At 44.8% G+C, this 25644-nt stretch overlaps 1 protein-coding gene across 1 annotated transcript in view; it reads right to left on the bottom strand.

Annotated features, from left to right (window-relative positions):
• Positions 1 to 25644, bottom strand: part of NHEJ1 (non-homologous end joining factor 1) — a 90491-nt gene that overhangs the window by 53043 nt on the left and 11804 nt on the right. Inside the window, exon 5 of the mRNA XM_040228312.1 lies at positions 24783 to 24841. Coding sequence (XP_040084246.1) covers positions 24783 to 24841 — 59 coding nt within the window. The remainder of the gene's footprint in view (positions 1 to 24782; positions 24842 to 25644) is intronic.

Below are 25644 nucleotides of genomic sequence, written 5' to 3'. Positions count from 1 at the left end.
AGTTCACAGGCTCTGCAGAAGTAAGGATGCAGAAAACTCAAGTCATCCTCAATGCAGAGAACTGGTAGGGATACTCTGACCTAGTTCAAGAGCTACTGTAGAGGGCTAGGGAAGGTTCAAAGTCAGATTTCGTTGGACAAAAACCAGAATCAAATAATCAGGCTCATTTAGGCAACAAAATACAGTTAGCAGGTCACACATTAACAGTAATGAAAGACCTACAGGCTGTGGAATTTCCAGCCCCACACCTTCTGTGAAATAAGCGGATATAGAGACCAGTGACTTGGGCTTAAGGGAAAAGATGTTCTAACACCGAAGGAGCAAGAGATAGAGAGCCTGGGTTCTTTTAGCACCTACAGATTCTGAACCCAGGAGACACCAGAAAGAATGCTGAGGATTATTAAAAATAAAGGAGAAGTACCCTGAATCAGAGTCAACCAAAGAAACCCATATACTCCTGGCTCTGGGTCTAAGTTCAAAACCTACTGCCAAGATTTCCCTGGTAGTCCAGGGATGAAGAACTGACTTGCCAATGCAGTGGACACAGGGTTTGATCCCTGGTCCAGGAAGATCCCACACACTGCAGAGCAACTAAACCTGTGAGCCACAACTACTTATGGCTGCATGTTCTAGAGACTGCGCTCCGCAACAAGACAAGCTACCTCAATGAGAAAGCCCTCACACAGCAATGAAGACCTAGTGCGGCCAGAAATAAATAAGTTATTTATGCTGATGTATGGCAGAAACCAATAAATACTATAAAGTAATTATCCTCCAATTAAAAAATAAATAAAAAATTTTTAAAAAGCCTACTTCTATGGCACATGACAATACCACTGAAAGGCAGGCTAAGTGCCCCACGCAGGGAATTAATGCTAATCACTGGATTCCTGCTGTACTCACACCCCAAAACAGACTTTGTTTAAAACTAGAAAACACCTCTTTACTCCTCTTGCCTGATCCTACTTAAGGCCTTGACCCCTTAGTTCTGTCTGCAAATCTGACCCAGCCCCCTTTACACACACACACACACACACACACACACACACATAGAACAGAGAGGCCTGTGGGCCGAGCCCCAGCTGAGGTGGTGAGAGGCCACACCTAGGAAGAGGGTGGCGGCTGCTCACGGAGCTGTGTTCTGTCACACAATTACCATATTATGCAGCTCTAATAAAAGAAATACTTGAAGTTTTACTAGTGCCATATAATAAAGTATTTATAGAATCCGGGGGGTGGGGGTGGGCAGAGGTAGAGGTGGGGAGGGAAGAAGGAGGAATCAGAATTGTTCACGAGAGCCCTGGCGACAACAGCTCCCAGCAGTCATCTTGTAGCTAGACTTCAAAGCTCCATCCTGGGCCATCGGGCTGGCTCTCACTGGCCCAGATCAGTGTGGCTCCCCGTCCACTGCTTCTCCTGAATAGTCTGTCTCTAACTTCTTCCTCGTTTAACAAAGAAAGAGATGAGAAACTAAAAGGAACAGGAAGGAAGAAGGAATGTCAGCACCACTGGAGGCATGAAAATGTTGGGGACCCGAGGACGGGACAGCAGTCAAAGAATGAATGGAATGTGAGCTTTAAAAGGCTAACCTTCTAGTCTTACCATCCAACATACCTGACAGCTTTGAAATTTGCCCAAACAGGGTTTTCCATCATTGCACTGGCCCTCTGCACACCTCTCACACTCCCCATTCCGACCAAACGCTTCACTTGTAGCCACATGAGCAAGTGTGGTGCGCTCCACACCTACAACCACCACAGTATCTCCCACACCTCCCCTTCTCCTGCACGGTCCCCAGAGAAACAGCATCTCACATACAACAGACTCGCCACAGCACACTCCTCCCCACGAGCACTCACTGGCTGCCTGGATTTCCCAGGCATCTTCCCAATTTAAGGCACATCACAGATAAAAAACGTTTTCTGAGTCTACCACCCTCTTTAACATTTCAAAATTTTCTATTACCCAGAAAATCTCCCCAAAGAGAGCACAGTGAGGGCTGTGGCATTATTACAGAGGAGACTATAAACAGAACAAATATAGAGCTGCTTTATTACAAGGCAGTGTGGGGTTGGTGGCTGGCTGATTACAGGGACACTCCCCAGAGCTCTCTGCAGTCCCAGACCTCAATAAAGCCCAGACTAGAGTCGCTTTTCAACTGAGGGGCAATTGGATTCGGGGGCCCCTAGAATCTCTTCAGATTCCAATCCAGGATATGAACCTGCCTTGGTGGGAGATAAGAAGGAAGAGCAAAAATAGTCTAAGAACAACCATGCTTGGCAAAGAGCCACCAGGCCATCTTCTCCAAGGCAAACACAATTAGTAATGCTTTGGGTTTCTTGAAATCAACAGATATCAAACTTCGGATTAAAAAAAAACTATAAAAATCAAGAGCAAATTGATTTAGAATCTCCACATGTCAGGGATGGTGCAGAGGGACGAGACAGAATGGATTCGAAGACAGAAAGAGAAGCAGCGCAGCTTGAGTGACTAAACCAACCCATATTACGCATAAAATCATAGAAGGAAAGGGTGGGAAATCCACAAGTCCTCTCCTCTGGGCTCGGGCACACGGCGTCCCTTCCGGGGTGACTCACAGTGGGCTCACCTTCACCCCTGCTTCATGTGGTAAGGGCCTCTTTATAAGGAGACATACCCGCGGAGCCTTCTCCTCCTCCATCGCTGCAAGCCAGGGGAATTGCGTCACTGACCTCCACACACACTCACTCCCTCCTCTTTCCAGCCGGCCACCACACAAGGGATCTTGTCTTGTGGTCCCTGCGATCCTTTCATCTAGGCTCCAAACCCACTGTCACCTTGGCCCTGAATCACTCCCCAGGAGACACTGGGAAAACATTGCTGGACAAAGAGCGTCTGGGTCCTGTATGGCTAGAATTTACTGATCCCTGCTGGCAAGAGAACCCAGCCGTGCTCTTCCCTACCCAACAGCTAGGGTGCAGGGATAATTCTGAAACCTGGCCTTGTGGCCAGCTCTGCCTACAGACGAGGTTTCCACTGATTTGGGTGATACAAATTCCCTCCAGCTCCCAAGAGCTGAAGGATAAAAAAGGACCAAGGGGCAGCCTGAATGGTTCCAGCTCTGCCTTACTTGTTCAGTGGCTGAGAAATTGTTAGAGCTGGAAGAGGGTGAGCAAGAAAGTATCCCACCCCATTCTGTTCTCACCCCACTTGGCCATCCTGTTCCCAGGGTAGCCCTAAGGGAAACATTTTGGCAGCTGAAAACGGCAGTGTTTCTTAGATCCTTCTCCAGATACAGAGATTCCCCTCTAGAGAGAGGATTCCCCTCTAACTGTGTCTCAGGTCATGTCCACGTCCCATGGTCCTAACATTTTTCCTTGACCTTCTATGTGATGATGCTCGGGTTTGGGGCTTGGCCGTTTTTCTATCATTTCAGACCTGTGTTTCAGTGGGCACATATAAGGGGAGTCACAGGAACGCTTTTTACTCTTTGAGTATCCTCCCTTCTCAAATATATTTCATTAGAACAGAGTTTCTGAGACAGTGTGAGATAGTGGAAAAGCTGTCCTAGAAAGTCAAAGGATGAGGTCTGGCTTCAACTGCAATGACTTGTGGACACAAGGTCATTAAATTTCTCTGAGCCAATCCATCATATCTCCTTATCCTGAAGTGGCCAGAGGGGAGTGAAAACAAAATTTTTATACATAAGTTTGTTCTCTCTTTTTACATAGGCAAAATTTTTATATATAAGTTTGTTCTCTCTTTTTATGTAGCCTTTAAAAAAATATGAGTAGGTGATCAATATATTTACGTTGAATTTTCCTTAATGAAATCTGCTTATTTCACCAGATAGTTATGAGACTCAAATTAAATAATAAGGGCAAAAATTCTCTGCAGAATACATAGCACCAAAATATTTGCTGAGTACTTAAAATGGACCAGACAAATTAAACAAGACTGATAATATCCCTGCCCTTGGGGAACTTACCATGTAGTAGAAGGAGCCAGAAAAACTAGTACTTACAGTGCAATGTTGCTAGGGCCTATGATAGAACAAATAAAGTCACACATAAGAAGGGCAACTAGAGAATTCCCTGGCAGTCCAGTGGTTGGAACTCCATGCTTCCACTGCTGGGGGCCCAGGTTGGATCCTCGGTCAGGGAACTAAGATCCTACAAGCTACACAAGTAGCCTTAAAAAGGGCGGGGGGGTGACAACTAACTTTTGCTTCCTGGTGACTCAGCAGGTAAACAATCCGTCTGTAATGTAGGAGACCCTGGTTCGATTTCTGGGTTGGGAAGATCCCCTGGAGAAGAGATAGGCTACCCACTCCAGTATTCTTGGGCTTCCCTGCTGGCTCAGATGGTAAAGAATCCATGTGCAATGTGGGAGACCTGGCTTCAATCCCTGGGTTGGGAAGATCCCCTGGAGAAGGGGATGGCTACCCACTCCAGTATTCTGGCCTGGAGAATTCCACGGACTGTGTAGTCCATGGGGTTGCAAAGAGTCGGTCGGACATGACTGAGTGACTTTCACTTTTCAACCCGAGCTCAGAGGGCCAGGGAAAATTTCCTGGCAGAAGTGACATCCTCTCTGAAACCCAAACAATGAACAGCAGTCATCCAGATGAGAAGGTTTTGCTGCTGATTGGCAGGGTACTTCCAGAAGGAAGAGCACATGCCCAGGACTAGAGACAAGACAACAATGAGCTTGAGGAGCTGACCATAGTTCACTGGACTGAAGTGAAGATTGGGGATGGGTTTAGGGGTACAGATTTGGAAGTGTAGATTTGTGGGTGAGTGTGGCCTAGCATAAAGAAAGCTGAGCACCAAAGAATTGATGCTTTTGAACTGTGGTGTTGGAGAAGACTCTTGAGAGTCCCTTGGACTGCAAGGAGATCAAACCAGTCAATCCTGAAGAAAATCAGTCCTGAATATTCACTGGAAAGGCTGATGCTGAAGCTCCAATACTTTGGCCACTTGATATGAAAAACCGACTCATTAGAATAGACCTGGATGCTGGGAAAGATTGAGGGCAGTTGGAGAAGGGGGCAACAGGGAATGAAATGGTTGGATGGCATCACCAACTAGATGAACATGAGTCTGAGCAAACTCCGGGAGTTGGTGATAGACAGGGAAGCCTGGAGTGCTGCAGTTCATGGGGTTGCAAAGAGTTGGACATGACTGAGTGACCGAACTGAACTGTGGCCTAGCAAAAGAGTGGGAGAGGCAGGCAGAGGCCAGATCATTACGGGCCTTCATGGTTTCACTAAGGAGCTTGGACTTTATCCTAAGGTCAATAGGGAGTCACCGATTAATTTTCAGCAGGCACACGTGACCAGATTTACTTTAATCAGGAGCTTCCATCTGGTTTGTTGTCCTTTCTTGAGTATCGTCCCCGTCCAGCCCCCACTCTCCAATAAGGACTGTCGGGTCACCCAGCCAAGAGTTCACATTTCTAACCCAAGGCCCATTTCTTATCTCTTACTCGAATTCCACCAAGTTTGCCAATATTTACTTTCTTCTCAATCCTAGATCTTTCAACCTCTAGAAACAATTTGGGGGCCTCCGAACAGAAGACTAAGATAATACTGCCCAGACACATGATCAATCTGTATAAGATAGACCTCATATCTGGATGATAATGACAGACTAGCAAATGAAGTGTATGGAAAACATCCCCTCCTTTTCTTTCTTTACCTCATTAAGTCACCTAGAGCCACAGTTTAAGGCTTAGAATCAATACTCTAAGGGGAAAGCATCATGGCCATTAACTTTATCTCTTGGCCTTAGCATTTAACCTTAGGATTGCAGAACCTTGGCACTGGGAAAGAAACCTTTAATCCTCCAGTCCAGCCTTACACCTGAGTATCACTGGCAGTTGAAATCAGATTATTTCTTACTGCCTGAAATTTCCTTGAGAACTTATTTTTATGTTCATCCCCCACTGGACAGGTCTAGGGTAGGACCTCTATGTCCTGTAGGGAATGGCTGCAACTCACTAGGTCTTCTGGTTCTAGAATAATGCTATTCGAAGTATTATCAGTAAACTGGTCCAGGTCCATGGACTCCTTGTTGCCACACACAGGCTAAGTACAGAAGTTAAGTATAAGCACCTGAAAGTCTGTATAGAACCTGATATTGCCATGACAGCCAAACACAAGTTCAGAGGACTCACCCCAGTGACCAGGGTATAAAACGGTTCAAGCATTGTTGATCCTGTCACGTGTGGCATGTACTGCAATGAGCTATGCACAGTAAGACCAGGTTACTTTGAAAAGCACCATTCTAGAAGGTTTCACGGCAAGAGAAGAGGAGAGGTCTGGGGGTAGGAGGACCAGCTCTTTCCCCTCTTCTGGTTACAATAAAGAGTGAATCTGCTGTGGAGGATGAAGAACAGGAAGCTGCTCCCCCTAGGCCACTGGCTGTATGGGGTGAAGAGGAGGGCAGGAGTTGGTGGCCAGGTTATCAGGCAATAACAAACTCAGCATCCAAGCACGCGACTTCCAGCAATGCAAGGAGCTTCCTTTGTTTTGGGAAAACAAGAGCTGCAAGAAGCCTCTCCTTGACACGTTCTTGCCTGGCTTCGGGAGGAGCCCAACCACCCCTAACACACAAACAGGACAGTCCTGGCCAATGAGAGACAAGCCAGTACCCTGACCACAACCCCTGTTTGCTTTTCCTTTTCCACCACTTCCTCAGTTGGAGGGCCACTGTGGGGCCATAGGGAGCTGCCAGCCTAGGTCACTACTCAAGAACTTCACCCCCCATGACCCAGTACGTTCTCCATACAGCTCTTCCTATGCCTCTTCTACAGCCTACTTTCTCTTCCCAATACGGTACTTTTGGTCCGAGACCAAGGGCATACTTCTGGGGAGTGGTAGGTTAAAGCTAGGCCTCAGAGCACCATTCCAACAAAGCCCATGGTATATTCTGGCCAACGATGCTATTTTAACTCTAAAATCAAGAAGACCGGCACCTCTCCAAGGGCCCAAGAAGAACGATATCTCAGGTTTCAACAACTTATTCTCAACATGTATTTTTAAGTTATCTGAAGAGTCAATTATGTTAGAGTCTCGGCTTCAAGATAGCAGTTATCACCAAGACTAACGTATATAAAATAGTGCACCTCTCCATGACACAGAATGTTGTTAAAACTAAACTTCTAGCAGCCAGCTAGGGAGCAAGGACCAAAGACCCAAACAAACATCCGACAGCACCTGCTAGTCTAGCTCTCAGGGTATAAACAGAGTAAGAGTGTCTACCTCCCAGACTCACAGGAGAGTGTCTTCTAAGACCAGAGACTTCAGGACATTTTCTCCAAGAGCACTCTGAAGTAGGGCTGGCAAGTCCTACTTATGACTTTATGAGGATCCATCAAGAGCCTGGGGGACCAGGAAAGCTTCCTCCCTTTCTGATTCATCAAGGGAGCTTACTCTTTACCCTGATGGCTCAAGAGTCCAAGTTTCTATGAAGACTTATTTGTTCAGTAAGGGGAGGGGTGTGGGGGCGGGACTCCCCCCCACTCCAAGCCTCCTTCATGCCAAAGAAGGAGGAAACAGAATAAGCAAAATAAAATTCATAAAGCGAAGCAGTAATTATGGTGTGGTCAACAAGAGGCTGTCCTCAAGCCCATCATTATGTGGCTAAATTTAACGCCCTGCGCGGCCAGGGGAGCCGTGCGCCCGGGGCACCGTGTGTCCACACAGACGCCAGCTCCGCCACCTTCACCCGCTCGACAGCCGCCAGGCCTGCCAGAAAGCAGGTCACATTTTTTTTTATAGTCTGTTTACCAAGATGCTGTTTTTACTGCGAGGTTTCTCTCATTTTATCTCTTTTTCCCTTTTCCCCAAACAGACTGGCCTGTATTTTCTGTCCTGGGTTTTTTTTTTTTCTTTCTCCCTCTCTCAGTACTATTTTCAGAACTCTAATTTTATATGGTATGTCCCTTTTTTTTTTTTTGGTAAATATTTGCCATGACTAAGCCAGGCACATCCAGTTTAAAAGGCTCCGTCCCACAAAACATCGGGTCTTTAATGATATGCATCTCATTAGCTTTCCCCATGAAAGGGGGTATAGAAAAAAAAAAAAAAGCAACTTACAGACTCTCTCACTTTTTATATCTAGAGAGACCTATATTTATATATGAGGACAAGCTTGAAACTGACATTCTGAGCCTCAATACGAGGTTAGTACAATGGCCATTTGATTCAGTAGAGAGAGGCTATGGGGTCTGTGTGTCAGTTGATTGCTGGTTGAGCCAGGCAGTTCTGACCAGATCAGTACAGCCAGAACCAATCCTCGAACTCTGAGGTATCAGGGCTCGATAGATCAGGGGAAAACTCCAGGAAGTCCTCTGACACTAAATTTCCTAAAATGGGCATGAGAGGACAGAGCGAGACAATGGGGCACCAATATTTTCCCCATCCGCTGGTGGGTGAAGTCAAAGAAAGGAAAGCTACGAGTTAAGGGAGTGCTGAGAGAGACCCCCTTCCAGTTAGCATTTCATACCTTCCATTTACCATCCAAAGAGCTTCTCCAGCTGGGCAAAGCCTCAAAACTGATGGGAGGATTTCTTACTGTACATGTTAGGTTCAATGAAAGGGGCCACATGCCCATCTATCACACTGAGCAAAAGGCAGAGCATTCAATAAGCACTCTCCGAGGACTGATCTATGGTGCATTTAAAATCACCCTGATACTCCAAGAGAGAGTTAGAGGAGCCCCTGAGACTGAGGGCTTTCAATAAGAAGTGTCGAGGCAGGGAAAGAGATATACGGTTTCAGAGACTCTGAATGGCTGCTAAAGCAGCATCTTGTGGGAGTCTATACTTTGAAGGCGTCACCAAAGGTCCAGAGTCTCTAACTTGGTCTTCACTGGTTAATTTAGGGATAATCAGACTCCAGAGGATTGACTGATACTAACTAAAATCACAAGAGACCAATTTAGAAATTAAAATGCCAATTTATTAGTTTATAAGGTGGGGGCTATAACCATTCCAGTGGCTGATACACCTTGTGCTGATTTTTCCTGAGAAGATAGATAAAAACCAAGAGCCCTCCTTGCTAAACACAGAAAAAAGGCAAAAACAACAAATGACTTTATGGAATAGCTCATATACACTGTAGAAAAAGCTGGCCATTCATCCTTATTCTACACTAGCACTGCTGCAGCACTGGGGTAGACAAATTAATCAACGGTCACTCCCTGGTTTTTCTCTTCCTACATTCTGTACAATTCTGATCTTTGTTAGTACATCTCCTCAGACTTCATGAATTAATTATATAACAGCTTTTCTCAAACTGCTTATAAGAGCCTACAGGTGTGCAAGACAAAGAGAAGAAAAGGATGTGGAGTAAGCAATGAGGCAGTACTTGGGGCAGCTCTTGGGGCAGCTCTCTCGCCATGGCCACTTCCCCATCTTGTAATTAAGTTATGAGGTTGTTAGGAGTCTCCCTACTGCTCATAGGTGGGTCTCAGTCTTGCCTAGTGCCCACATGAAGTTCTAGGTGTAGCTGTGTAATATGTAGCAAGGCAATGGGACACAATGGAAGAATACTGGGCGGCAAGTTCAGAGCCCTGGATCCTGGTGCCCATCTACCACTGATTTTCCATTACATTCTTTTATCTTTGCAAAGTAATTTCCTTATGAGTAAAACAAAGAGCTTTGATATATCCTTAGATTGATAAAGTCCCTTCCAACTCTTAAAATTCTACAGCTCTAATCTTCTCAACCATGATTTCCTCCTTAAGGTACTAGCCTGGGCCCTTGAGATTTGTAACCTCATCTCAGAATCAATATATTTACAAACAGATGGGTGGGTTCCTTCTGTAGATAGCTAATTTCACCCAGGTTCTATCGATTATTATTTATCTCAGTATCAGAGATGACCCCAACCTGGGGGGATAGTCTTCTTGAAACTAGCATCTCATTAGGTACCCACTAAATTCAGCAGTTTCACTGTGCTCTTTCCCCGGCTGCCAGGCGCTGCAGAGAACTAAATGCCAAGATGCTCAATGACTATTTCTTCTTTTTATTATTATTATTTATTTATTTGGCTGTGCTGGGTCTTAGTTGCTGCATGTGAGATCTAGTTCCCTGATTAGGGATCAAACCCAAGGCCCCTGCGTTGGGAACACAGAGTCTTAGCCACTGGACCACCAGGGAAGTCCCTGACTATTCCTTCTTTACACCAAGCAGCAGCAGCATCCTTGTCTCAAAAGTGCCTCTTCATTCCTAGCCTCACTTACACCAAGCTGGAAGGATTTCATTGGAGTAAAAGATTTGAAGCAGCATTAGAACTGCTCAGCCTTCAAGTGTAAGAGTAACAGATGCCACGGAGTTTGAAGAAAAAGTGAAAGTGAAAGCTGTTCAGTAGTGTCTGACGCTTTGTGACCCCATGGACTATACAGTCCATGGAATTCTCCAGGCCAGAATACTGGAGTGGGTAGCCTTTCCCTTCTCCAGGGGATCTTCCCACCCAGGGATAAAACCCAGGTCTCCCACATTGTGGGCATATTCTTTACCAACTGAGCCACAAGGGCAACCCAAGAATACTGGAGTGGGTAGCCTATCCCTTCTTCAGCAGATCTTCCTGACCAGGGAATTGAACTGGGGTCTCCCGTATTGCAGGCAGATTCTTTACCAACTGAGCTATGAAGGAAGCCCATCAGAGTTTCTGCAGGATTCCCTCAAACCACCATATCCGGGGAGAGCGTCTCAGATTGCGTAACTGTATAAAGTCCCTAGACATGTCTTTCCTTCAGCTTATCACCTTACAAAATCCCTCTGAAATTTTAGCTCAAGATTTCCCTCTTCCAGAAATACCTTACCCAAACTAGCCTGGTATGAAACCCAGATGCCACCCAAATGAATCTATTGCTCCTCTCAGACAACATATATTTTATGTATTTAGAATATTCTTTGCATAGTGTAAATACGCCTAATCTCTCAAAAGTCCAACTTTCAAGGACAGAGACCACGTTTTAACTTTTCAGTATGACTCCATGTTGTTTAATATTTTCACTGGTTCTTAAAAAGTACTGTCCACATAGAGCTTAAATTTCCAAATTAAAAAACAACAACAACAAACAAATAGACCAAAGATCTCCCACACAGAGTGAAAAAAATGCTTTCTGAGACTCTGGGGCAATTTCCCCTTGACAGTTTCATTATAAGAGATAGCAAGGACACCCACAAATCCTGCCATCTGTGCCCTAAACACTGGACAGGTGAGCTGCCAACCTACAGACCTCACTCTCACTCTCATGCTTCAGTTCAGTTCAATTCAGTCTCTCAGTCATATCCGACTCTGCGACCCCATGGACTGCAGCATGCCAGGCCTCCCTGTCTCATGTTTCACTGTGGCTCGCTATCCAAAGGAGGTTTCACCCACAAGCAAAAGCCATCATAAGAGAACATGGGTATAAGGCTGAAGTTATAAAGTCTATAGATCAGGCAAAGCTTAAAGGTAAGTCATTTGATACTTTTGTTTTTTCTCTTCATTTCTATAACCAGAGACATTGAACAACGGGAGAAACTTCTCCAACGCCAAGACCTCTGAGCTACAAGCATTCATTATTTTGGACCTCCTAGTACTGGGCACTGCTGTAGACTCAGAAGGGAAATAAAATGAGCAAGACAGTTTTGCCCTTGAAGGAGTTTATCACCTAAAAGGAGCGATAAGTATAGAAATTCTCATATACAAGGCCAAAGTGAGACGCGACACAGGAAAGATACAAAGCATTGTGGGAGCTCAGATGAAGGAAAGAATATAGCTTATACTTTGACTTCTGTCCGTTTCACTATTTCTGGCATTACAGAAACATCACAGAACCATCTGATGCTCTTTTTAAGTTAGGAGAATTAAATGCCCTTGGAAAGAACTGCAAAATTCCTAGATGAAAAGGCTATGTCTCCTGGGGAAAGAAGATGGAAATAGGCAGAAATCAAGTCCCCAATCTTCAAAATATCACCTGTGCCTTCACTCCACCTGCGAATCCCAGAGCAAGGCCTAACCTCTCGCTTTGCTCCACTCTGTAGAGCCTTGCTTTCACACTGTCATTTTCACGTCACCAGCATAAATGTCTCCTTCTCCAGTGGCTTATCCTTCGTTTTCAAACACATATGTCTCTTCCCATCTTAAAAAGGGAGGTTGTTGGGCCACTTCTAGCTCTCTAGCTGGCTCTCATTACCTTCTCACTGTGAAAGTTCCCAGTGAAAGTTCTATATTCACTGTCTCCATCATATCAATCAACCCTTCTTTAGCTGCCTATAATCTGCTGATGTTACCCAGGATCCCGAACAGCATGAGGATCTTTCCTCGGGCAGTCAGTCTGGCCTCTCTCCTGTGTGTAGCACAGTGGGTCCCCTCCCCAGTGATGGGAAGAGCAAGTGATTAGGAAAAAAAAAAAACAAATTCCATGACCTGAAGTGACCTCCAGCAAATTACTTAGCCTTTGAGCCTCTGCTTCTTTAAGATGAGGATAATATCACCAACCTCACGGGTTTGTTGTAAGGATTAAAAGTTATACCTTAGCTAAAGCACCTATCGCTGTGTCTAGCACAGGCAGTATGTATTAGATAACTGCTAGTTCCTTTTCCTTAACTAATTTACTCCTCTACCCAGATTCCCTTCCTATCTCACCCACATTTCCTTCACTAGCTCCTACGACCTTCCAATTACATTTGTTCCCCAAATCTCAATCACTGGATTTTTGTTCTTTTCTCCATGCTGTTCCCAGTAAAAGATGCTTCCATTCTAATGCCTTCAAATCCTGCTCCTTTGTAGAATAGTCCCAAATCTATTTCTAGGGGTCCTTTTATCAACCTAAGCTTCAACGCTATTTCTTTTAACTCTTTTCCTGAACATTCTCATTTCTATGTTTTATAATCAATTTAAATTCAACATGTGTTTAAAAAGATCCTCATCTCATGTTTTTTTAATTAACTCTGATTATATATAAGGCATTGACTATTTTTTTCAACAAGCTAAGGCTTATGTTAAGTAGTCATACTTAAATGAATGGACTCTTATGAAACTGTTCCTCTATTAGGGGATGAGGGGAGAAACTCAACTGTGTGAATCATGCCAAGATGTTCCAGAGGTGTGTGAAGCTTTTATTGTATTTGTGAATGCTCAGGCATGTCTGGCTCTTTGTAACCCCATGGACTGTAGCCCACCAGGCTCCTCTGTCCATGAGATTCTCTAGGCAAAAATACAGGAGTGGGTTGCCATGCCCTCCTCCAGGAGATCTTTCCATCCCAGGGATCGAACCCACGTCTCTTACGTCTTCTGCATTGGCAGGCAGGTTCTTTACCACTAGCATCATCTGGGAAGCCCATGAAGCTTATAGGTTAGGCCTAAAAAGACTCAATATTTGCCAGAAATAAGGCATCAGTGATCATTGCCTCATGACTCAATTCTGAACTAAGTGGATTTCTCAGACCAGAGGTTAAAACCAAATGGATTTGGCGAAGCTAAGCAGAAAAAAAAAAAAAAAAAAGTGGTTTTCATTTTAGAAGAGTGGGTAACTTCCTTTGAATGAAGCGAGATGCCCAGCCCGGGCAGCAGTGTCTGTTATACGGTGTCAGCCAGGCTGGGTCTAGATGTATCTAGATGTGCACTGTCTAGTTTCCCACAGGCCCCTACAAACCCTGCTGTCTTTTATCCAGTTTGACACACGTTTCTATACTATACCTATCCCATGCAGTCATCTGGGTTTGAGTGTGTTAGGATAAGAGAGGGCTTCCCCTGTGGCTCAGATGGTAAAGAATCTGCCTGCAATGTGGGAGACCCAGGTTCGATCCCTGGGTTGGGAAGATCCCCTGGAGAAGGGAATGGCGACCCTCTCCAGTGTTCTGACCTGGAGAATTCCATGGACAGAGGAGCCTGGTGGGCTACAGTCCATGGGGTTGCAAAGAGCCAGACACTACTGAGCGACTACACTTTCACTCAGGATAAGAAAATTTAAATGTGACAGAGCCCTTCACTATTGGGATTCCCAGAGTCAGAGAGCCTACCTTCTGGAAATGAGTAATTTTAACCCACTGTATTTTCTATATCAATTTCCTTTTAGTTTTTCCCTCCGATTTTTGGTGGGTTTTTTTTCATATTTTTAATACATTTCCTTTTGAAAGTATAAGCCCTTATAAAACTTTGTAAAAGAAAAATCAACAAAGAGGCCTTTCTATACATTCTTGGGACAAAAAGAAGTGGTGAGCCCTGATAGCAGGGCTCGATGGTGACTACAGGAATCCCAACGAGAAAACCCCAAAGAAAAGGCAAAATTCAGAAGAAATATGGCTGAGAAACATGTGCGGCCATCCCTGCCTCCCTGGAGATTTTAATTCCAGACCTCAAATACTGGTGGACTTGTGTTTTAAATAAGGAAAGCCATTCCTTTATAGGCCCAAGATTAGATTTAATTGAGCCCCACCCATGATTTTTCCAGTCTGTCAATGGCACCACTATTCTTCAGATCACATAGGCAAAGCACTGACAGCCTAATCTTCCTAAAAGATCACTTTCATATGTCACTTATATAGTCAAAACTTCCCATGGTTTCCCACTCTCTATAACAGTAGTTAACTGCAAGCAGGAAGCGCCTCATCTCCCTCCTAGGAGACGTGCCCCTATTTGAACATCACTACATGTAATGACAGATGTTAATAACTGGACTGAAATGGGTAAATAAATGGATTACAGGCAGAAAAGAAATACAAAACATTTACTACTAGCACAAAGCACCAATCTTCCAGGCCAGCATCTAAGCCCCCTGCTCCACAACTCAAGTATTACCTTACTAACTTTATTTTCTACCGATCCTCACCCACTCTTGTTAACTTACATCCTTTGTCCATGTGTTTCCCACCTAAAATGTCTTTCACATAGTTCCCTAGGAAAATCTGGAAAAAAAAAAAAAAACTAAAGTCCAATTCAAGTCCTATCTCTTACAGGAAGCTTTTTTCAATCACTCCACTACTGTGGCCCCTATAACCACTCATTGAGCACAGTGAGCTCTTTGATGGCAACATTATCATTTATGCTCATAGAACCTGACATAGTACACATGCACAATACTGAATATTATAAGGACGAACTAGCTGCAAGATCAGAGAACTGACACACACAATCATAGGGAGGATGTTCTCATGCATCTAGACTTGCCCTTCTTCACGATGCCCATGAAGGAGGCGGAAAAAAACATCCTCTGAATGCTATGTCTTCCTCTCCATACTGAAGAGCAGAAACGCAGCAGAGGAGCAGCCCCTCCAAGCTTGGAAGCAGAGCCCAGAGACAGGAAAGGCTTAAGGAAGGAAGAAACTTAATAACTTACTTCGGGCTCTATGACTAATGTTCCTTTCAGGATTTTGTCAGGTTCTTATTCCTTTGGTTTTTGAGATATTTAGTTTCTTAACTGGCTCTTAAAAAAGAGGTTCTAGGATCTCTCAATGGGCTTCCCTGGTGGCTCAGATGGTAAAGAATCTGCCAACAATGCAGTAGACCCGAGTTCAATCCCTGGGTGGAAAAGATCCCTTGGAGAAGGGAATGGCAACCCTCCAGTATTCTTGCCTGGAGGATCCCATGGACAGAGGAGCCTGGCAGGCTACAGTCCATGGGGTTGCAAACAGTCGGACATGACTGAGTGACTAACACACACACACACACACACACACACACACACACACACACAGGGTCTCTCAATAATGAAAGATTCAAGGTTTATACTTCTTCTCCAGATTGGGACTATGTCCCAGTAAACTAAGTGCCAAAGAAACAAGGCACGTACTAGAATGGGAATCTGACAGTGGTCCTCTCCTTAAGCTACTCATCTGTTCATAGCAGTACTGTCTAAGTCTCAGGCTACCAAAAGGCGATGGTCTCATGGTTTACTATTCATAAGACAGTAAAAATAAGGAAAAGTGAGAAGATATGATTTCTTCACCCATTAACAAATACTGCCTGAGTGCCTACCATGTGTGGAAGCACTGTTCTAGGTACTTTGGATAAACCAGTGCACAAAATACACATCCGTGTCCTCACTGAGTTTAAACATTCTGGCAGGGGGAAGACAGGCCATAAGCCATAAGCATAATAAAATAAAGTTGATGTTAATATGGAATATAAGTGCTATGGTAAAAATAATAAAAAGTAGAGCATGGTGACGTGAAATGGGAGTGCCAGGTGCAGAAGGGTGGGGGTGTGGCTTACCATCTTAAATAGCATAATCAGGGTAAACCCACTGAGAAGGTGACACCTGAACAAGGACATGATTGTAGTCCATGTAGATATGTCTACACACTTTTTGACATGCCTCCCCTTAAAGAAACAAACAAACAAACATGAAAGTGTTACTTGCTCAGTCGTGTCTGACTCTTTGCAACCCCATAGCCTGTAGCCTGCCAGGCTCCTCTCTCCATGGAATTATCCAGGTGAGAACACTGGAGTGGGTAGCCATTTCCTTCTCCAGGGGATCTTCCTGACCCAGGGATCTAACCCAAGTCTCCCACATTGCAGGCAGATTCTTTACCATCTGAGCCACTAGGGAAGTCCCCTCCCCTTCAATTACCCTTCCCTGGAGTGTGACCTGGACTTGGTGACTCACTTCTAAGGAAAAGAATATAGAAAGATGGTGTCAAGATGGGGGTGTCACTTCTGAGATTAAGTTATAAAAAGACTTCAGCTGCCCTCTCAGTCTTGGTCTCCCAGTCTGCCTCTCTGATTACTGGCTCTGGAGGAGGCCAGAGCCGTGTCATGTGAGTGGCCTTATGGATAAGCCATGTGGCAATGAAATGGCACCCCCTGCCAAGAGTCACATCAGAGAGCTTGGAAATTAATTCTCCAGCCCCTTGTGATGACGGCCTTTTCAGCTGAGATCCTGACTTGTGGTTTCAGAAGAAAATCTTGAGTCCAGAATCACCCACCCAGCCACTTCTAGATTCCCAACCTTCAAAACTGTGTGAGAGGATAAATATTTGTTGTTTTAAGCCATGAAGTTTTGGAGTAATTTGTTATACAGCAATAGATAACTAACACAGACAGAAAAGAAGGGAGGGTTTTGGTCATACAAATACCTGAAGAAAGAGCATTCCAGGCAGAGGGAATAGGAATATAAAGGCCTAAAGGAGGTGATGCTCAAAATGCAGAAAAACAGCAACAAGTTCAGTGTAGCTTCAGTGAAGTGATGGGGGAAGAGAGGTCTAGACCATGTAGGGTTTTGCAGACCATCATCAGGTCTTTGGGTTTTACTTCATAAATGAAATGTGAAGCCAGCTTTGAGCAGGAGAGTATCATGATGGGATCTGGTTTTAATAAGATCATTTTGTTGGTAATGGGCCCAGAAGAGAGAAGAAGTGAAAACAGGGATACTAATAAAGAGGTTCATGTAAAACTTCAGGTAAGAGATGCTGGTGATTCAGACAAGAGTAGTAGCAGCAGAGGTGAAGTTACAGATGTGCTTTGAAGGTAAAGCCACAAGACTGATAAACAGGATATAGGATGGAAAAGGACAGATTTCACTCCAAGGATGACTCCAAGGTTTTTGGCTCTAAAAAGTGAATGGATGAATCTTCCATCAACATGTGTTGTGTTAGATATGCTAAGTCACTTCAATTGTTTCTCACTCTGCAACCCTATGAATTGTCCTCTGTCCATGGGATTCTCTAGGCAAGAATACTGGAATGGATTGCCCTGCCCTTCTCTAGGGGATCATCCCAACTCAGGGATCAAACCCACATCTCTTACTGTCTCCTGCATTGGCAGGCAGGTTCTTTACCACTAGCGCCACCTGGGAAATCCTTTCCATCAATATGGGAAGGGGGTTTTAGAAAAGCAAATTTGAGGGTTAGGATTAGAAGTCCAGTTTTGGACATATTAAAGGTGAGATTCTATTAGACTTCTATGTCAAAATGTTGAGCAGGCAGTCTGGAGTTGGGGGTCAGGTCTAGAATGAAAACTAAATTTGAGATTCATCAATGCAATGAAATTTAAAGACATGAGACTAGATGAGATCACTAAAGGAGTGAAAGAAAGATCAGAGCATCAAGCATTGAGTCCTAGGGCACTCCAACATTAAGAGGTGAGGGAAAGGAACCAGAAAAAGAGTCTAGATGGAACAACCCGTGAGACAGAGAAAACAGGAGAGTATCATGCTGTGGAAGCCACGTTAAGAAAGTATACTAAGGAAAAGGAATTGACAAGCATTATAAAGGAAAAACCTAAATAAGAAAAGATCAGCCAACTCAACTGTCCTCTGCCTCCCTACCCTTCCTTTTCATTGCCACATCCTCCCTGTTGACAAATTTTACAGCAGCGGTAAGTACAGGGGGCTGTGGGACTTCCTTGGTGGTCCAGTGGTTAAGATTTGCACTTCCATTGCAAGGGGCAGAGGTTCGATCCCTGGTTGGGGAACTAAGATCCCACATGCCGCGTGGTATAGTCAAAAAGAAAAAGTACAAGGGGCTGTAGGGATAACAAGGTAGTATACTTATGTCTGGAGAGCAGACTGAGAGAGGGAAAAACTGTCATGGGAAACTCAAGAAAGGGATGACACCAGTGCGGAGCTGGGAAAGCTGAACAAGAGATTGCCATGAGGATAAGAAAGAAGAGACTACCAGGCTAATGGATCACGAGATGTATGGACAGGAAGCTGTCAGTACTTGAACATGATGAAAGGGCAGGGTGCTACTGGGGAAAGACATAAGGTCAGGCTGAAGAGGTCAGCAGGACCACATCATGAACCATCTTGTGTGGCAGCAAGGAGTTTGAACTTTTCCTGGTGGCTCAGACAGTAAAGAAACTACCTGCAATGTAGGAGACCCACATTTGATCCCTGAGTCAGGAAGATTCCCCTGGAGAAGGGAATGGCAACCCACTCCAGTATTCTTGCCTGGAGAATCCCATGGACAGAGGAACCTGGTGGGATATAGTCCATGGGGTTGCAAAGATTCAGACACGACTGAGGGACTAACACTTTCACTTTCTGCAGGCAATTGGGAGCCAGTTAAGGACTTTAAGCAGGAGAGTGACATCATCAGGTTTCTGTTTCAAAGAGACCACTCTGACATAACTTCCAGTCCAACTGGAGGGAAATAAGTACTAACTGGGAGACAAATTAGGAAGCTGTGACACGGTCAAACCAAAAATGGGGCAGACGATGGCTAATCAGGCAATGGAAGTTGGAACAGAGAAGAAGAGTAGATTCAAAAAAGGGTTACCAAGGGCTTCCCTGGTTGGTCCAGCGGTTTAGAGTCCACTTGACAACGCACAGAACACAGCTTTGACCCCTGGTCCAGGAAGATCCCACACGGCACAGAGCAACTAAGTTCGTGTGCCACAACTACTGAGCCTGTGCTCTAGAGCCCGGAAACTGCAACTGCTGAGCCTACGGAAAGCTGCTTGCCCTGGAGCCCTGTGCTCTGCAACAAGAGAAGATACCATGATGAGAAGCCCATGCACCACAACTAGAGAGAAACCCCCACTCGCCACAACTAGAGAAAGCCTGTGAGCAGCAAGAAGGCCCCAGGGCATCCAAAACAAAGAAAATTAAAAAAAAATGTTTAAGGGGTTAACAAGTTAGGCTCTGGAAGTAAGGACAAAGAGAAGAGGGGATAACTCCCAAGTTTCTAGCTTAGAAAACTAAACAGTGGTACAGTTCCTCAAGATAAGGAATATAGAAGAGAACTGGGTTTGGGGCAGTAGATGATTAATTTTGTACATGTTTAGGGTATTGCCTGTGGGGCATCCAAGTGGAAATGTCAAAGAAGCAGAAAGAACTATGAGCCTGAAACCTAACGGAGATAGAAAACCAGTACTCAGGGGTGTGCTAGTGATAGCTGGAGCTGGGGTCTGGATGAGATCACCAGAGAGAGTGAAGGGTGGGAAGATGGAGGGTTACCAGCCCCGGGGAACACTAGCATGTGAGGGCCAGCGAAAGGATGGAGAGCCAGCCAAGGAAACCAAGTAGAAGTTGTCTGTGAACTTAACAGGAGAGCAATTTTCAGGTGAAAGGGACTCCCCATCTTCCCCAAGTGTCTTTGACATAAGCTCCATCTTCATAAGAGCAGCCATGAAGATCTTCAGAGCTTGAGGTCTCTGCTCTAAAATCAGGCTGAAACCAGACAAGGGATGAAAATACTACCTAAAGCTAGACAGGACACAAAGGACATGGCTGCATTCAGGATGCTGAATCAAATCAATGTGAATTATAGCTGTAGAACTAGAACTATATAAAAGAAATTGGTCACATGGAACTCTGGTCAATGTGGCAACTTGGATGGGAAGGGAGTCTGGGGGAGAACAGATACATCTGTGTGCATGGCTGAGTCCCTTCGCTGTTCACCTGAAACTCTCACAACATTGTTAACCAGCTATACCCCAATACAAAATAAAAAGTTTATTATCAAGCATGGTAGAAAAGCCTTTGTATACATATTTATAAATAATGTGTGCAATATATATTATAGAAAACATGAATATTTGCCTAACTAAAAAAATTTATGACATTCGATTCCACTTGTTTGACTTAGTATGAATAGAATGGTAGATTTCTACTTTAAAAAATAGATATGCAACAAGCAACAAAGGTTTACTGTATAGCTCGGAGAACTATAGTCAATATCTTGTAATAATCTATAATGGAAAATAATTTCAAAAATAATATATATGTATATGTATAACTGAATCTCCTTGCTGTACACCTGAAACATTGTAAGTCAACTCTACTTCAATAAAATATATATAAGAAAAAATTTTTTTAAAGAAGTGGAAAAAATAAACAAACAAACAAAAAAGAAATTGGTTAAGGTATTACATGGAACAGATTATTTAAGTCTGACAAGGCATTCAGAAAGCAGTCATGGGAGTAACTGCTATGCTGAATATATTCTCCACTGAAGACAGAGAAGAAGAACTGCAAAATCTCTATCTCTGAGAAGGCTCCCCTCCCCAAGGAAGCCGACTTCACACAACTGCCCAGGTTTCGGAGTCCGGGGCTGATTCCCAGCCAGGGGTTGCCAGCTGCAGAGGGCGGGGCTCTATTTTGGGCTGCCTGCTGTCCCTGAGCCGGCCGCCTCTGGTTTGAGCAGCAGGCAGCCCCAGTGACTCACACACCCATGCAAACCGCCTGTGGCTCGTGGCATGGCCTCGGAATGCCAGCCTTAGGCCAGCTCCCTCCTCACCCCATTACACTGGGATAAATAAATAAAGAGCACGCCAGCAGCCACACAGCCTGATGGCAACCAGATGAAGAGAGGGAGGCACGGACAGGGCCGGGAGAAGGAACTCCCTCCAGTGGACCCTGCTGAGCAAGGGCCACGCCAGCCCACTCATCCTAAACTTCCTCCTCAACACCGATCCGACTGGCGTGTAGTCACAGCCCCCAAATCCTCGACGGGGCTACCGTTCCTAAAGGGGCCTCTCAGCCCCTCGTCCTAGGAAATGCTCTACGTGGAGATGTTGCCCTCTGTGAGAACAGGGCCAGCCCTGACTTGAATGGGCATTGCCAGGATTCCTCCTCTAGTTAGGTCACCATCGATTGGCCCCTTTGGGCTCCCTGGAAATGAAAGTCAAGCTCTTAAGGGAAGAGGAAAAACAAAAGGTCTAAATATGGAGAGGTAACCCCTGTTCAATCCTTAAATATTTTTCCTGGACTTAGTGTCCTAGAAACCTCCCATCCACTGCCCCCTGCACCCTATCTCGATGGCCTCTTGCCTAGCAACTGTCCCAGTGAGAACCAGGAAAACAGACCCCAGGCACTGACCGCACAGCCCTCTGACATCGGCCCTGGCCCCTGCACCCTCATCCCGAGCTCTCTGTCCCCAGTTTGTTTATCTTCCTATGTTGCTTATTTTGATGGCACATCCTTTCAGCTCAGTCTTGGGTGACCCTATGACCCTTCTGTGTCCTGTTTGTAGGACCCCAGGCAAGCAGAGTTGCTGAAAAGATGCAGTGGCCATAAGAAATGCTGCAGGCCTGGGAAGAAATCTTTCAGTTATAGCAGCTCTGTAGGACATTCTGAGGACAGTGCAGTGGTCCCAGAGGTCACAAGAATTCTACATTATCCCAGCCCTTGACTCTCCTCTAATTTGTGTGTACGACCAGTAAAAGCAGCAAAACAAAATACGGATAATCCTAGACTATGAGTCAAGAAGTGTGAATGGTCCTAAACCTACAGCTACCACCATATGACCTTAGGCAAGTCACTTAACCTTTCTGAGGCCCAGTTGCTTTTATTTTATTTATCTATTTATTTGGCTGTGACAGGTCTTAGTTGCAACATGCTCCACGGCACATGGGATCTTTGTTCCCCAACCAGAGATCAAACCTGCATCCCCTGCATTGCAAAGCAAATTCTTAACCACTGGAGCACCAGGAAAGTCCCTGAGCCCCAATTTCTTAAGGTATGAAATGGAAAGCTACTATCTATCTCTCAGATCTTTTCCAGATATAATAAAACTCTACAAGTCTATGCAGTTTGGACGTGATCCACCCAGAACCTAGAGGACCAGTATTCTTGACGCAGTTGGTTCGAAAACACCAATCTCCTTCCTGGGCTAACACCTGTTTTCTACATGCTTTCTCATTCAGTTCCACAGTGTTCCCCCCCCCCAATAGTGTGAAATGAGCCTCCAATTTTGCAAATGAGAAAATAGAGGCTCCGAAAGAAGTGATTTATCAAAGCCACAAAGTAAATCAGAAGAAAAACTGAAGATCCCGAATATGAGTCTAACAAGCAACACTGGATCCACAGCCCACACAGCCACAATTTTCATAAAATCCCTCTAGCATAGGTTTATCGACATATTTACCCAAAAACTCATTGAGAACCTATTACTTCCAGGCACTATGTTTGGTGCTGGGAACATGGAAACACATTCAACATGGTTTTTGCCCTCAAAGAATCCATGAAAGTGAAAGTGAAGGTGAAGTCGCTCAGTCGTGTCTGACTCTTTGCGACCCCATGGACTGTAGCCTACCATGCTCCTCTGTCCATGGGATTTTCCAGGCAAGAATACTGGAGTGGGTTGCCACTTCCTTCTCCAGGGGATCTTCCCAACCTAGGGATCGAACCCCAGGTCTCCTGCATTGCGGGCAGACCCTTTACCATCGGAGCCAACAGGGAAGCCCTTCAAAGAGTCCATAGCTCAGTGGAAAAAGACATACTCTTGCAAGCATACAAACAGCATCATTATGAAGCTATAATGAGGCATGAACCCAGGCACTATCATCTCAGGAAAGAAGGATTATCTTTACAAGGACAGTCTGTAAAGGTCTCCCAAAGAAGCTGAAGCTGACACTCCAAAGATTAATAGACGTTCACAAGCTAGAAAAGACCAAAGCATTGGGCATTCTAGATAAAGGAACAATGTGTGCAGAGACACAAAGGTGAGAGAAAACAGCATTTTTGGCAATTCAAAGCCATTCTATATGGCTGACGCATAAAATATACAGAAAAAAAATACTGAGAAACCAAGCTGAATAGGTGTGCAGGCACTAGATAGGAAGGCACCTCCCTGATGAGCTAAGAATAAGCCTAACATTGTTTGACTAAGGGACTGAGGCATGGAACGAGCATGTCATACCAGCCCACATTAACCTCCTTAATACATAAACCTATAGACAGGAGAAGCTATCTGAAAGAAAAAGGGCCTAGGAAATCTCTCTGTCCCAAGTTTTGGTTTAATGGTCTCTTTTTCCCCATGAATACGTAAAACCTGTTCTGTTTCAAGACTTAGCAACGCATCTCTCCTCCTCCAGAATTATAACCGCTTTAGCAGAGGGACTGAGGGCTCCGTTCACATGTTTGGTTCTCACTGTTAAGACCTCAAACATCATGCACCTACGGCTCAGTCAACAGACAGAGGCAGGACAGAAGGATCCGAATCAAGAACACCTGCCTGTTGCCCAGCCCTGTGAAAAGCACGAATTTCAGGTTCAAAAGAAGTATGAGTCACAGTCCCTGCCCACAAGGAGCTGACAAATTAGCCTAGAAGACAAGACAGAAAAATGAATAATCCATACATTTGATAAATATTATAACAGCATTATTTACTTACACAATAAAGTACCAACCTGGGTAACATGTATAATTAGAAAATAGTGCAATAATACTAGGGTACTAACTGTACAACCAACAACTCCCAGAAGAGTTAGAGAAAAAGATCAATATTGACTGGTATTATCAAAGGTCACTATTATTAATATTCCCCCTGCTTGGCATTTAATAGATGTTTCTTTTGGCCAAGCTCAATCCTTAGAAGGGAAACCTAGGAAGGAGCTTCTGACAGGCCACAATTATCTACTCCCCATTCATTCCCTTGCCAGTCCCCTTGCATAAACACTGTGATTTTCCACAGCCTACTGTGCCCACAAGACCGTCCCCAAATGGTAGCCCTGTGCTTTTCACCATCCCCTACTGCAGGATGTACAAGGGGACAAGTAATAATGACTAGCCCCTTGCTCCACAATCCAGACCTGGGATCAAATCTCAACAAGCAAAAATTTAGCAACTGGTCAACCAAGCTTTCCAAGAGAATACCAAATAAAATGCCTAGGTACTGCAGCAGAGATGTTTTACAAATGTTAATCAGCCCACTTCTACCTTTTACATCTTTTTCCCTACTTCTCCCCAACTTCTCCATCCTAAGCTTTTCAGACTTTCTATAGGTGACTTTTCTAGAAATAGATTTTTCAATCATGCAATCAAACCCAATACCCAAAATGCAAGTCACTACTCAGGCACCTGGAAAGAGGAAGTAAAGTGAAGGCTGCAGAAAGAGAAAGGAAATAACGAACACTTTACCTCTACCATAAATCGTTCCAAGAAGGAATTCTCTTCAAATGGCTCTGTCTTCAACCGATCTGTAACAAGAAGGGAGACAGAAAGGAAATATGAGTCTTAGAACGAGCTCCCTACCTCCTGAGATGGAAAGGGAACAGAGCCCAGGACTTCTTGGGGAAAAGGATAAAGATGCAACATCCAGAGACACCGATCCAGTGGGAGAAGAGCACAAGCAGGAGGAGGAAAGGATGATTAGCCATGACAACGGGTTCAGTGGCAGCACGTGCACTCGAAGGTCTTCCCACCATAAAGACAGGTTGGATTGGATTTTTAATCTGAAGTTGGAGCTATGCAGCCTTCTAAAGTCCCAAGCCATGTTTGCCCTCATGCAATTTTGTACAGCTGTCGGCCCCTTTCCAGAGTCTTTCCTGGCCATTGCCTAGGGCATGTCTGACTCAGTTACAGCATCTCTTAGACACCTGGGCCCCAGCCAGATACTTGAAGCAAAAGAAGTGTCATCTAATCTCCAGTTCCTGGTTAGCACTCAGCCCCCGGGGAAGCACCTCCCTAATACAAATGAGTCTCCCTCTTTCCTAAGGCCCTTCAACCACTCCCCACCCAACTCCCAAAGAATGTCCTGGGCTTCCCTGGTGGCTCAGTAATAAAGAATCTGCCTGTCAATGCAGGAGACACAGGTTTGATCCCTGATCTGGGAATATCCCACATGCCACAGAACAACTAAGCCCACGCGCCACAACTACTGAGTCTGCACTCCAGAGCCCGGGAGCCGCAATTACTAAAGCCCGTGTGCCCTGGAGCCTGTGCTCCTCAACGAGAAGCCACTGCAATGAAAAGTACATGCACCACAACTAGAGAATAGCCC

The sequence above is a fragment of the Oryx dammah genome, unplaced genomic scaffold (genome assembly GCF_014754425.2).
Source record: "Oryx dammah isolate SB20612 unplaced genomic scaffold, SCBI_Odam_1.1 HiC_scaffold_27, whole genome shotgun sequence".
Lineage (NCBI taxonomy): Eukaryota > Metazoa > Chordata > Mammalia > Artiodactyla > Bovidae > Oryx > Oryx dammah.
The sequence above is the reverse complement of the archived record's forward strand: the minus strand, read 5'-3'. Positions and strand labels throughout refer to the sequence as shown.